The sequence below is a fragment of the Artibeus jamaicensis genome, unplaced genomic scaffold (genome assembly GCF_021234435.1).
Source record: "Artibeus jamaicensis isolate MK-2021 breed Jamaican fruit bat unplaced genomic scaffold, CSHL_Jam_final contig_700, whole genome shotgun sequence".
Classification (NCBI taxonomy): domain Eukaryota; kingdom Metazoa; phylum Chordata; class Mammalia; order Chiroptera; family Phyllostomidae; genus Artibeus; species Artibeus jamaicensis.
The window spans coordinates 9,986,669-10,000,000 of record NW_026521930.1 but is presented as its reverse complement, the minus strand read 5'-3'; the positions used below and the strand labels follow the sequence as shown (position 1 = coordinate 10,000,000).

Here is a 13,332-nt window from a genome sequence, read left to right as displayed (position 1 = left end):
TACCAAGATGCGGGTGCTGTGCGAACAGCGATATTGCGCGGTGTGCCGCGAGGAGCTGCGCCAGGTGCGTCGCGGCGGCCAGGCCGCGCTTTCGGGTTGGTCACGGGGGCGCGGCCGGCGGTGCGGCCTTGGGCGGCGGGCACCCGGCACCGGAAGGGGACTTTGCCTTCCTGACCTCCGCCAGCAGACTTGATGGCGCCGGCTTCCAGAAAAGAGGCTTGGCGGGCCATCCGGGGCAGTGTCCTGACCGTGAGGCCTACTGTGGAGCGTCTGGGACCGATAGGCAGGAGGTGAACGAGAAGGACCGAAGAGAGTGTTTCCTGTGGGACAGCGGGGACTTGACTTCTGCGCTCCGGGGATTCCTGTCAGGTCATATAAATGAGTATGATCAAAGAAAGAACTCCTCGACCTGCTTGTCTTTTGGTGTTTATCCCTCAGGAGTCTCCATTCTGGTGGAGGAGACAGTGCAAGTGGGCACCTCGAGGACAATCTGTTTTGGGAGCACAGGGTCAAACTGGGCATTGCCAGCTCAGCTGTGTTCCTGCCCCGCCCCACCCCGCCCCACCCCTCACCTCTCCTTACTGAGACTGTCATTTTTCATCTATCGAGTGGAAATAGCACTCAGACCTGCCCACAAGGGGGGAAGGCAGAACCTTTGAGGTGTCCTCAGGGTGCTTGGTGGGTGGGGACAAAAGCGCCTTCCTTGCCAGTTCCAGCTGGGGGCTCACTCAGCTCCCTAGTGAAGGGGGAGATTCTGACTCTGTCCAGACTTGGAAGCCCTGGAGGGGTCAGAGGGCACCAGTGAGCTTTGCCTCCTCCCTCCCTGCAATGCCAGCTGCTGGCTGGGAGCACCTAGCTGGGGCTCCCTTGATTTGCTGCACTTTGAGATCTGTTTGCTTCCAGCGTTGTGAAATTTCCCTGGTGTGTTCATGGAAAGCTCAGGCTGGTGACATCTGCCAGGGAATCTGACTCTTCTCTTCCTAGAAGACATTGTTGAGGAATAGGTTTCTTCCTTTTTCTGTGTTAAAGTAGACATGTATGTGAAAGGAGCCGAGTGGATTCTGTAACCCATGAGCACTCTGTGGGTACCTACTTGTGCCCCATCAGAAAAAGTCAGTCTGTAATGGGTGGACAGAGATGGATGTGGCTCTGGGAGAGATGTGGGGTGCGGGAACAGTTGGAGAAACCTTGGGCTTACTCAGAGGACACCTCCCAGTTTTGCCAGAGCCTGCTTCTTTTGCAGCCAGTCTTGCAGAGCATGATGTAACTCTTGGGTGGCCAGGTTTCCCAGCATACCTGTAGCTTCCGTCCAGGAAAGAAGGTGCCAAGGAGGCCCTCATCCTGGGCGCTGTTGGTTTCACTCAGAAGTGTGCCAATGCCTATGTATGCCTACTGTAGCCAGCATCTGGCCTCTCTCACTCCTTGTGGGTCCCATACCCTTCAAGTGCTTTTGTGGCAAGAGAATGTTGACATGAGCTGTCAACATGGTTCAGCTGGGGTATGGTGTGGCATCAGGTGACACTGCTGACTCTTGTCTTCTCTGGCCTGCTCCAAATTGCTAGGCAGGAGAAGGGTGTCTGGGAAGGGAAGGTTGGGGAGTTGATGCTCCTCTCCATTAATCCTGCTTCACTCCCACTCTTGAACTTGCTGCTCCACCCTACCCTTCCTGTTCTTTTGTTGAGTTCTGTACTGTCCTCTGAATTCCTGTGTCCTGTCCCCACTTGGGAATCCCACAGTGACCCCAGCCCCAGAAACTGCCTCTGCTCTGCCCTCCCTTATGGACCCAAGTCCTTGAAAAAAATGGGGAGGAAAGTATGCCAAGGTACTGTGTGGAACAGGTCAGCTGTATTTGCTGGTGAATTCCTGCACCTTGACCAAGTGCTTCCTGGTACCAGCCTATAGGGGCAGGCATTGGAAAGAGCAGATGCAGCACAGCTCTGCAGCTTCTGGTCAGGCGAGGAGCCAGATCAATCTAAATTGCTGGCAGGTGCTCAGGGTGGAGGCTGAGTCCCAGCTGAGTGCTGGAAGGTTGAGACTGATGTCAGATCCCCAGTTCCTGTTTTTTTCTTCCCTGTCCCATCTTTTCCACAGGCAACTTCTTCTGAAATATGATTCTCATCTTGTTTTCGACCTTGCTGTGATCCTCAGTGATATCAGCGAAGCTTGATGGGGCTGCTGTACAAAATGTGATGTGTCTGAGCTAGGAGAGGCTCTGCAGACCACCTAATACAGTCCCAACCCCCATTTCACAGGCAGGAAGTGGGAGAGAAAGCTGAAGGCAGGTTCTGAGGTAGGACCTGCTGACTCAGGTCATGCTTTTCTATTGTTGCTGCCTCCTCCTTACCATCCTGGTCCTGGATCTCCTCTAAGATTATCATCTGGGCTCTTCTGGTGCCTGTGTTATACGTGGGATGGTCCCCACGGGCCCCTACTACGTTCCCTCCCCTGCGCCGGGGCCATCCTCACTGCCCATTCCTTACCATCTGGCTCACTCTTACCAGTGGTCACTTCTGGCACCACCGTCCTCTCAGGAGCTCAGCCTTAGTGAGCGCCCACTGCATACGGGGAGTGGAGAGTGGTAAGGCCGCAGACTCCTCCCCGTGGAGTGCCCTGAGGGGAGCTCTCTCACTCCCATCTCCCCCTTTCTCTCAAGGACTACCCTGGCCATCCTGGGTGTACCCAGGGGTGCGAGTTCCCCCTTGGTCATTTATTACATGGTTTACTCAGGAGCTGCCCAAGATGGCCCATCCTCAAGTAGCTAGGCCTGACTTCGCCTCTGTGCATGGACACGTGACCTCTTCCATCAAGTGATCACCAGGATGGGTGTGTCTGGTTGGGTCTCTGGTATGTTCTTGCCCATCCCTGGCCAGGCTACCATGCTCTTGTCCTTTTCTAGCCACTCAGTTTCACCACTCCCCTCACCCTCTGTTGGGGCCAAGGACACTTAGCTGTACTAGGCTGCCCTGCTGTCCCCTTATTTGCTCATTGCTGGGCATGGCCTCTGGTGCAGGCCTGGGGGAGGCCCAGTCCTGTCTGGGAGGGGAAATCATTGTATCCCCACTCCACACCCCTGGCTCCAAACCTGCTCACCCTCATTCTCAGAAAACCCCAGCCGTGCGCTTGCATGGTCACCTTCCTCTCCCAAGCCTATTCCTGGTTCCAGTCCCTCCCTGAGCCAACCTAATGTCCCCCTTTTCCTAGCCTGGCTCAGATGTGCCCAGCCTGGGCTGCCCAACCAGATCTCTCAGGAGTGACAAGTGCCCACCAAGCTGTCTAGTGATTGGTCTGGAGACCTACACCCCACCTGTGTCCATGGCAAGGGTACCTGCAGCCCAAGGAGACATCACCTATAGTAGATGGGAGCTTACCTCTGAAAAGAGAGCACTGGAGCAGGGAGATGATGTGACAGGATGTCCCGGCACAGGCTTTCTCTGGGATGCAAGTCTGTCGTTCCTCTGCTGTGCTTAGATGCTTCTTGGCAGCCTTAAGGGGTTCTCTTGTGGAGCTGCTCACATGTGGTCACTTTGCAGGCAGGTGCCGAAACTCCTAAATCTGCAGCCTGTGTTGCCTTACCCTAGCTAAGGTGCCTCTTCGAGCCGGTAGCTCCCAGCCTTGTGGTGCTGGGACTGCAGGCTGCCTTCCCCGAGTGGGATGCCGGCGGAACTGGGCTTTGGGTTAGAGTCAGAAGGCAGGGCTGGGCTTGGGCAGGTCCTGTGAGAAGAGGCCATCTTGAGGCTTAGGCCTGAGGGTAAGCTGGGGAGGGGTGGGGAGGGTAACCCTTTGGTGGTGGAGCTGAAACTACCCTCTGAGGACATGGGAGCTCAGCTGGGATGAGGCTCCCACTCAGGTCAGTGTGTGGTAGAGGGCAGTGCTTAGCCTTGCCACACGTGAGGACTGGGGAAGAAAGGCCTGTTTGGGCCCTGCACATCCCCCCCCCCCCCCAGAATGGGTGTAGTTGGACCATGACGCCTCCCTTGGAGGCAGAGTAGGGGGCAGGCCTGAGTGTCAGCTTCCTGCTCTCTCTCAGGGTGCTAAGAAGAGGCTGAGCTCCCTGGCTCCTTAACCAGGGAACCAGGTTTAACTGCCCTGCTGCTGGGGGACAGCATGACCACCCGCTCTCCCCAGCCAGTCCTGTCCTTTCCCGGGTTCATAGCCATTCTGGTCCCAAACATCCTCCCTGGCTGAGTCTAACCATAAAGGGATGACTTTGTCATAACCTCTCTCAATGTGAAAATCCCTTCATCCCCCATGTGTTGGTGAGGACTCTGAGCTGAGGCAAGCAACCAGCCCCAGGCCAGGGGACAGTGGTGGAGCAGGAAGGGACATAGAGAGAAGACAGGCTGTGTCTTGATCCAAGGGGAGGGGAGTGGGGGGCCAGAGCCAAAGGAGCGCTCCAAGATGAGGGAGTCCTGGAAAGAACAGTGTCCTTGTGGGAACTGAGGGGAGGCCTGGGCACTTGGACGGGGGCCTGGTTATTGCTTGTGCAGGGGTCTGTAGAAGGGCAGGCAGGCCCAGCAGGCTTCACCCACGAGTGCTGGAGACCCCTGAGAAGCTGCTGGGCTCTGGAGGTTTCTGCATCCAGCCCTGTCACATGCACACCAGCTTGTCCCTTTGGCACCCACAGACAGCCCAGTTAACAGGGAGGAAGCTGGCCAGGAACCACCGGGGACAAGACTAAGTTCTTTGGAGGCGCCCTTTTCCTGTGGCAATGAGGAAACATCGTGGGTGGAAGCAGGGTAGCCAGGCCCTGACACACGGTGTCCTTATGCATCCTGGCCTGGCAGCATTCATTGTTTCCTTAGCTGCTCTTGCACTCTGTGAAGAGCATGAAAACTGTCCTGTACTCAATCCCCATGTGATTAAACCCTGTTTTGCCTAGACTTCTGTCTCTGTCATTGTGCCTGGGGATCACTGTCTCTGGAGCCGCCTTTGTCTGTCCAGGTGTGTGCTTGGCTTTGAATGAGTGGTCAGCCAGTCACCCTCTGTTGGCGAGGCTAGGCGTTGCATCTCTGTCCCAGCAACCTCAAGTACATGGAGAGGGGTCTCCAGTGGCCCAGAGAAGAGGGTGCTGCTGCGGGGGCCTGCCACTGGCCTCCCAGGAGGAGCCCTGAGTGCCATTTCTTCTCCTGATTGTGACCTCCACTGCCTTGCTCACCAGGCCCTCGCACTTTTGGTTCCAGGTGGTCTTCGGGAAGAAACTTCCTGCCTTCGCCACAATTGCCATTCACCAGCTGCAGCATGAGAAGAAGTATGGTATCTACTTTGCTGACGGGAAAGTGTTTGCCCTGTACAGGTGAGGAAGGAAGCATCTGTTTGGGCTCCCAGGGTCTTTGCCCAGCATACATCTGTGGGGCACTTTGTGGCCGGGGGTGGGCGAATCCCCATCACCTCCTGTGCGCCTTAAAACCCCCAGGAGGGTAGGGGCACTTGGTGCAGCATGGACATCAGAGCTAGGTGTCTGGGTTCCTGTCCTCTGTTTCCTGTAACTGGAGACGCTTACAGCACCCCTCCTGGGGTTGATAGAGATTCCCATTAGGGGGTGAATTCAGGGAAAGTGCTCTTGGCATAGCACCTACTGCCTGCTTTCTGGAGCCTTTTGAGGTGCACAAGAGCTACTGCAAATCAGGCTCTTTTGGCTCATGGCAGAAAAAGCTCATGAAAGGGTATAGTTGTCATAGCGTGGTCTTAGTCTTTCAGGGGAGGGGTGACGTCTGGCTTGGCTGGAATCTGGGCTTTTGACTCCAGCCTCCATGTGTGGGCTTATCATGTCCACCTGAAGCAGCGGGTAGTGCCATGGATCATAGGCCCAATCCCATCTTGTGGCCTTGCTTGACTTGGGCCCTGGCAGGGAGCAGCTCCTGACCCTGGGCCCAGCACTATCTGACTCAGGTCAGTGCCATGGAGGGCACAGGTGGCAGTGCCTGTCCTGGCTCCTGCTCCCAGGGCAGCTACAGGGGCATGGAGTGCGGGGCTGTGAGGAGGTGCCAGTGCTTGCTTCAGATCGCAACACTGAGTGTCTGCGGGGGCGGGTGGCTCTCGGTGTCTCCCAGGCAGCTGCTGCAGCATGAGTGCCCAAGGTGCCCGGAGCTGCCACCTTTCAGCCTCTTCGGGAACCTGGAGCAGCACATGAGGAAGCAGCATGAGCTCTTCTGCTGCAAGCTGTGTCTCAAATACCTCAAGGTGCGTCCCCACCCACACAGCACCTACCTGGGGCTCTCAGGGACCCAGGGGGAACCCCGGGCAGAGGTAGATGGTGACCAGGTCCTGTAAAGGAGTGACATGGTGTGGCTTCGTCAAACAGCTTTGAGAGGCTGGTTGCTGCCTCCGACTCTGGACAGGCCAGACCCCTAGAGCCCCCCCAGCATCCTCCCCTCACGGATCCCTGGACAGAAAGGGGGGCATTCAGGCTGCATATAGCCGAGGCAGGGTGGGGCTCCCAGTGACGAGATAGGCTCCTGGTGTCTGCCAGCCCTAAAGCAGACTGCCACCATCAGGGTCCCTCCTCACAGTCAGGCTGTGGGAAGGGGTGGGAAGCCCGGGAGCCTGCACCCCGTGCCCCATTCCTTTCAGATCTTCACATACGAGCGCAAGTGGTACTCACGCAAGGATCTGGCGCGGCACCGCATGCAGGGAGACCCTGATGACACATCACATCGTGGGCACCCACTCTGCAAATTCTGTGATGAGCGCTACCTGGACAATGATGAGTTGCTAAAGCACCTGCGTCGAGATCACTACTTCTGCCACTTCTGTGACGCGGATGGGGCCCAGGACTATTACAGGTGGGTGCTGGGCAGCATGGGGTGGTCCCTATACTGGACACCTGGAGCAGGCTGGGCAGAGGCCACTGGCTAGGGTGGTGGGGCTGACAAGGCTCTTGCTGACACCCTGTCAGCGACTATGCCTATCTGCGTGATCACTTCCGGGAGAAGCACTTCCTTTGTGAGGAGGGCCGCTGCAGTACTGAGCAGTTCACCCATGCCTTCCGCACCGAGATCGACCTCAAGGCCCACAAGACAGCCTGCCACAGCCGCAGCCGTGCTGAGGCCCGCCAGAACCGCCAGATCGACCTGCAGTTCAGCTATACACCACGGCACTCACGTCGGAACGAAGGTGAGCGGGGCTCTCAAGGGCTCCAGCCTGGTGCTTCTGAGACAGGGTTCACATTTTCCTGCTCTGGAGGCCTCAGACTTAGGTCCTGACTAGACCCTTCATGTGTCAGTGAGGACGAGGGACACCTGTTAAGCCTGCTTTTCCTCTGAGCGCACTCTCATGGCAGGCACTCTTTTGCCTGGCCAGTTTCCACAGCATCTTGGGTCCGCTGTTCTGGTCAGAGGGTTGTTGAGCCTGCTGTGTGTGGGACCTGCCCTGAGGCTGTGCAGCTACCAGGCCCAGACCCCTCTCCGAGCCCACTTTTTGCTCTGAGCTGGTGCTTAGGCTGTAGAAGCCAGAGGCTGATGTGGACCCCTCAAGGTGTCTGACCCTGTCCCTTGGGCTCGTGTGCTGTGGGGCAGGGAAGCCTCTGGTCTATAAGTATCAGTCTGGCTTGGGCTCATGACAGGCTGTGTGCCGGCCACAGGGATCGTCAGTGGTGAGGACTATGAGGAGGTGGACAGGTATAACCGCCAGGGTCGAGCAGGCCGGACCAGTAGCCGTGGATCCCAGCAGAGCCGCCGAGGAAGCTGGAGGTATAAGAGGTGGGAAGATTTGCATGCTGCTGACATTATCCTGGCACCACCACTATGGTGGTAGCAGCCCAGAGCTGGGCTAGGAGCAGGCACAGGGATCAAGGGACTCTGGACTTCTGGCATCCGGTGTTCCGGGCATGGCAATAAGGTCTGCCTAGTGTCCTCAATGAGCAGACGTATCCTCCTCTTCCCTCTAGTTTCTGCCAGACCCACCAGGACCTGTAGGTAGGGGTGGGTGAGAAGGGCTTGAGTTACTTGAAGTTGGTGCAGCTGTGCCATGAAACACCAGTGCTGGCACACACTTGGGCTGGGGGCCGCCTCCAGTGCCAAGCAGGATCCAGGCATCTGCAGACCCCTGGTGCTAGCTACCCCAGAGCACTAAACATAGGTGCTGCCTATAGCCTAAGACTGCGGGGAGGACTCGTGCTGCTCCACAGCTCCCCCTTGTGACCAGCAAGGGTGGACTAGACCTAGCTCCTGGCAGCCTCCTGGTATCCAGACTTCCTAGGGACGGAGCTCCTCCCAGCACACTGCTGTAGTCCAGGGCCTTGTCTAATCTGAAGGCCTCCCCATTTCAGGGAAGAAGAGGACCGAGAAGTGGCAGCTGCCATCCGGGCCTCGGTGGCCATGCAACAAAAGCAGGAGACACACAGGAGCGAGGACCGGGAGGAAGGCAGCAGGCTCAAGAAGGAGGAGGCAGGGGTGTGGGGACCTGAGGAGCCCCGGGGGCCCCGGCGCCTGCTCCGGGCTCAGGGTGAAGGCCCAGGTGAGCCAGTTCCACCTGCAGACAGCTCTGCCTGGGCCTAGGAGCCTCCTGGGAAGCTCCTTAGTCACCCCAGAGGTCCTGCTTCTGCCCCCTCAACGTTGGTCAGCCCTGACCTGGGATCCCACTGTGTCTTGTAGGCCCCAAGGAAGCCTCTATGGATGGTCCTGTAAGCCAAGAGGCCTTCCCAGCAAGCAGCCCAGCTGCAGGGGCCACACTTCTGAGGTACACATATATATGAACTGGGGTGAAAGCATGGAGGTCCTCTGGAGGGTGGGTGGGTGCAGGGGCAGTCCAGGGCCTGGCCAACCGCTGACCCCTCTCCCCTCCCTGGGCTCAGCACCCTCTTGCCCCCCACTTCGAAGCTCAAGGATGAAGATTTCCCCAGTCTCTGCACCTCCACTTCCTCCTGCTCCACAGCAGCAGCCCTGGGCCCTGTGGGGCTGGCACTGGTGTACCCTGTTCCTGCCAGGGGCAGGAACACCTTCCAGGAGGATGACTTCCCTGCCCTGGTGTCCTCCATCTCCAAGCCCAGCACAGCCCCCACTAGCCTCATCTCCGCCTGGAATAGCACCAGCAGCAAGAAGGTGGTACAGCCCACCCCAGGGTCTCGGGCCGCCAGCGGGGGCAGTCATCCCCCCAGGAAGGCTGGAAAGGGAGTTAAAGGTGGCAAGAAGGGTGGGCCACCCCCCATGGAGGAGGAGGAGGAGGAAGAGGATGGCCGTGCTGGCCTTACCGCCCAGGAGCTACGGAGTGTGCCCACCGCGGTCCCTGTTGCCTCCCTGTTGGCACTGGCCTCGACCCAGACCTTCACCAAAGTTGGCAAGAAGAAGAAGGTGGGCTCTGAGAAGCTGGGTGCTGCATCACCCCTGCCTGAGAGTGTTGGCCCCCCTGGGGCTGAGCAGGCCCCCACAGGCAGAGCCGAGGGGCCAGTTGCTGTCATTGTCAATGGACACACAGAGGGGCCAGGCCCCACTCGGAGTGTCCCCAAGGAACCCCCTGGGCTCTCACGGCCCCTGGGGCCCCTCCCCTGCCCCACACTTCAGGAAGACTTCCCAGCGCTTGGCAGTAGCCCCTGCCCACCCAGGATGCCCCCTCCCCCAGGTAGGTGCAGCTGGCTCAGGTCTGCTTCTGAACATCTGGGAAGGGGCCAGGGTAGTAGAGTCAGGCTGGAGCTGCCCCAGGCCCGAGGTTGTGTTGTACCAGCGGGCGCAGGACTATAGATGGGGAGAGGTGAGCCTGTGCAGTGGTTTCCAGCTGCCTTGGAAGCAGAGTGGAAATCTGGATACAGAGGCCACCATCTGTAGCAGTGTGACCTTGGTCCACCATGTAACCTCTGTGTCCCTTTGCTCTATGTAAAACTGGGCAGTCTTGCCCTCAAGACAAGGGCAGATGAGTTAACTTAGGCAAGGATTTGCCGCAGGGGAGCACAGCATGCGTGCTGGCTTTGGGTGTCATCAGGCTCTGGGCCTGCTCTTCAAGGGAGTTGTGGTCTGGATGGAAGCCTGACATGGGTGGGCTGGGCAGCCTGTGGGAAGTAAGGGATGAGGCCTGGCTGTCCTCAGCCAGTGAGGGTTATTATCTGGGTCTTGGTGTGCCACCTCCACAGGCTTCAGCACTGTGGTGCTCTCCACTCCACTCCCACCTCCGCCAGGTCTGGTGCCCCCAGTCAGCAAACCACCCCCTGGCTTCTCCAGCCTGCCCAGCTCACACCCTGCCTGTGTCCCCAGCACCACCACCACCACAAAAGCGTAAGTGCGGTGGGCTGTCCAGCCTTGTGCTCCTGGGGGCCAGGGGAGAATTCCCTCACCTTGGGATACCCCAAAGACTGAAGTGTCCCATCTACTGACCCCCAGACCCAGGCTGACACCAGCACCTCGGGCCTACCTGGTTCCCGAGAACTTCAGGGAGAGGAACCTGCAGCTCATCCAGTCTATCAAGGACTTCTTGCAGAGTGATGAAGCCCGCTTCAGCGAGTTCAAAAGTCACTCGGGGGAGTTCAGACAGGTCAGGCCAGCAGGGGGAGGCAGTAGTGGGGGTGTGAGGGTGCAGCCTGCCACCTGGGGCCCAGGCCTGGGCCGGGGGTGACTGGTTCTGCCTCTGGGTGGCAGGGCGTGATCTCTGCAGCCCAGTATTATAAGAGCTGCCGGGACCTGCTTGGGGAGAACTTCCATAAGATCTTCAATGAGCTGCTGGTACTCCTGCCTGACACAGCCAAGCAGCAGGAGCTGCTGTCTGCACATACAGACTTCCGAGGCCAAGAGAGGCTACCCAGCACCAAGGCCAAGAGGAACAAGAAGAGCGCGTGGCAGGCCAGCACCCGACAGGTTGGCCTGGACTGCTGTGTGTGCCCCACCTGCCAGCAGGTGCTTGCAAATGGTGATGTCAGCAGCCACCAGGCTCTGCACACTGCCCAGGATGATGACTTCCCCTCCCTGCAAGCTGTTGCCAGGACCCTCACATAGCTGCTGTTATATGGGCAAGAGCAGCCACGCCCATTAGCCTCCTTTGTCTCTCCTCCTCCCGGGCTGCCAGGCAGCCAGGTAAGGCTCTGGTGAGGCCACCTGTTCAGGGTCCTTGGTTGGCCAGCCCACCAGGAACTGCCTACCCTACTGTATCAGCACATTGTCAGGCAGGAGTCCATCTGGTTTCCTCCTGGGACCTGGGCAGATACCCCTGCCTTGGGGGTGGACCAGGCTGGGTTTATATCATGATTTTGGCAAGTGCCAGGAGAGGGAAGGGCTAGGATGCCAGGACTTGTCCATGCTGTCAGAGCCAGTGGCTGCAGCAACCCAATCCGGGACCTCCTGTAGCACCCTGGCCCCTAAGCCTGAAGCTTTGGGTCCACTTGCTGGAGTAAGATGTTGAGTGTGTTGTGTGAACAGTTGGCTGTTTCATGATTCAAGAATGTTCAGGATTCAAAGCAGACACAAAATTGTTCTACTTGAAGTTAAACCTTTCTAAGAGACAAGCTGCATCTGGGATCTCAAATTGCCTCTGACCTTTTATAAAAGTTTATCTTCCAAATAAATTTATTTTGCAATAATGCACAAAGCTGGCATTGTGAGCTCTGCCTTCTGAGGTCACTCAGTAGGGAGGGGAACTTGAGTCTACACGTCACAGCTCAGGTGGTCAGCTAGTAGAAGGCTTACGGGGAGAGCTGGGCTTTGCTCACAGAAGTAGAGGCCCCCCCTGGGGTCCCAGTCCTGGAGGACTGGCGCTGTGAGAACAGGCGGCCATACCTGACCGACACTTTGCACCCGGTAAAACTATGCTTCCAGAATGACAGGTATACAGACACAAGGTTTACATCTAGGGATGGGTGAACGAGCTGCTAAAGATGAACTTCATCAAGAACAAGTTAGAAAACAGTGGGCAGGGGGTGGGGGAGCACATCTGAATATCTGTAAGAAAGTTTGTGATCTAGTATTTGGGAAGGGGCCCAGACATACCGAAATCTCCCCTTTCTGCCCCAAACACATAAAGAGGAAAAAATTCTCACTACATCCATGTAAGGCAGAGGAAACATCCTTAGATTAGGAAAAAACAGATGTCTTTCTAAAAGCAGAAGGGGACACCCATAGTGATGAAGGCCAAAGTCAGTGGGTGGCCTGAAGAGGAACCAGGCCGGAGCCACATGGCCGCATTATCGCTGCCTGCCTGTGTCGGGACCACAGCAGTGCCCCTGTGCAGGATGCCGCACTCTGTGCTCCCAGGAGAGGAGGGCCTCCGCTCCGCCCCCCATGGGGCAGTGCGTCAGGGGCCACAGAGAGGCCACTTGCATTTCCCACCACACTGGAAGCACCTTATTGTGATACCCTCTGCAGATCTGAGCACAACTAACCCCACAGAAGAGTAATCCGGAAACTGGGATTGCATTAATGATACTGAAAATACTATCCCCCCCAAAAAAAAAAATTTATTTATTTATTTATTGTTCAAGTACAGTTTTCTGTTTTTTACTCCCCTCCCAGCCCCCCCCGAAAATGCTATTCTTAATCAGAACCCATAAATCTAGGTGACACTTTAGTTCTGGCTGTGTGATGAGCACTGCTTGAGCTCTTCACATGTGTTAATGTGGTTTACACATCACCATCCCACCCTCTGCACTGGGAACGATCATCCTTTCACAGAAGAGGAACCTGGGGGTGGGGGAAGGGGTGGGGAGAAAATAAAACTGATTGAACAATAAAATTTTTAAAAAAGGAACCTGAAGCAGACAAGAGGGCTCACCTGAGATGACCAGGCTGCAATGTAGCAAGGCCAGCATTCCAGCTGCAACAGTTCGTCACTGCTTCACTGAACCTGGAGGACATTAACCAACTACAAATCTTAGAAATAAAAAGGGGACATAAAAATAGTTGGGTTCCAAAGTAAACAAGACCAAGCTGGGGAAATCTCTGAAGGGCAGCTGGTCCTAGAATGTGGCTCCGGAAGCTGCATGGTACACCTGATGGTGGTCCCAGGAGCAGAAGGTGGTGGGTGAATAGGGGACATCTGGAGAAATCATGAATGCCATTTCCAAGCACTGAAGAATTGTTAAAAAAAAAAAAACCACTAACAATATTTTCAAGCCACATCTAGACACACAACTTAGAAAAAAATTATTACCAAAATGCAGATAACCTGCGAAGGAATGCAAACTGCACTGTTACCACTGTTCTCGTTAGCAGTGTAAGGTCCAAAAGTTCTAAGGAAGATGACTTATGTATGTAACTAGTAAAACTATCCTTCAAGAAAATGGAAATCACGTAGACTCAAAGTTCACATCCATTGACTGATGAAGAACTTCTAAAGATATACTCCCACAAGAAATATTTAGTTATCCTATTATAAGAGGGATAAAAGAGATGGGGGTCTCCCCAGCATTTCAGAGTGCCA

General features: G+C 56.4%; 1 protein-coding gene across 9 annotated transcripts in view; it reads left to right on the top strand.

Annotated features, from left to right (window-relative positions):
• ZNF598 (zinc finger protein 598, E3 ubiquitin ligase) overlaps positions 1 to 11,517 on the top strand; it is an 11,737-nt gene extending 220 nt beyond the window's left edge. The window contains exons 1-14 of one of the 9 annotated variants that reach the window (XM_053671703.1): positions 83 to 382; positions 2,092 to 2,290; positions 2,728 to 2,844; positions 5,181 to 5,293; positions 6,051 to 6,180; positions 6,571 to 6,782; positions 6,896 to 7,113; positions 7,562 to 7,697; positions 8,267 to 8,454; positions 8,592 to 8,676; positions 8,792 to 9,555; positions 10,061 to 10,202; positions 10,308 to 10,458; positions 10,563 to 11,516. In XM_053671703.1, coding sequence (XP_053527678.1) covers positions 6,127 to 6,180; positions 6,571 to 6,782; positions 6,896 to 7,113; positions 7,562 to 7,697; positions 8,267 to 8,454; positions 8,592 to 8,676; positions 8,792 to 9,555; positions 10,061 to 10,202; positions 10,308 to 10,458; positions 10,563 to 10,916 — 2,304 coding nt within the window. In that variant the 5' untranslated portion in view covers positions 83 to 382; positions 2,092 to 2,290; positions 2,728 to 2,844; positions 5,181 to 5,293; positions 6,051 to 6,126 and the 3' untranslated portion in view covers positions 10,917 to 11,516. The other 8 variants (XM_053671704.1, XM_053671700.1, XM_053671701.1 and 5 more) reach the window with 8 other exon arrangements.
• Positions 11,518 to 13,332: the final 1,815 nt, after the last annotated feature.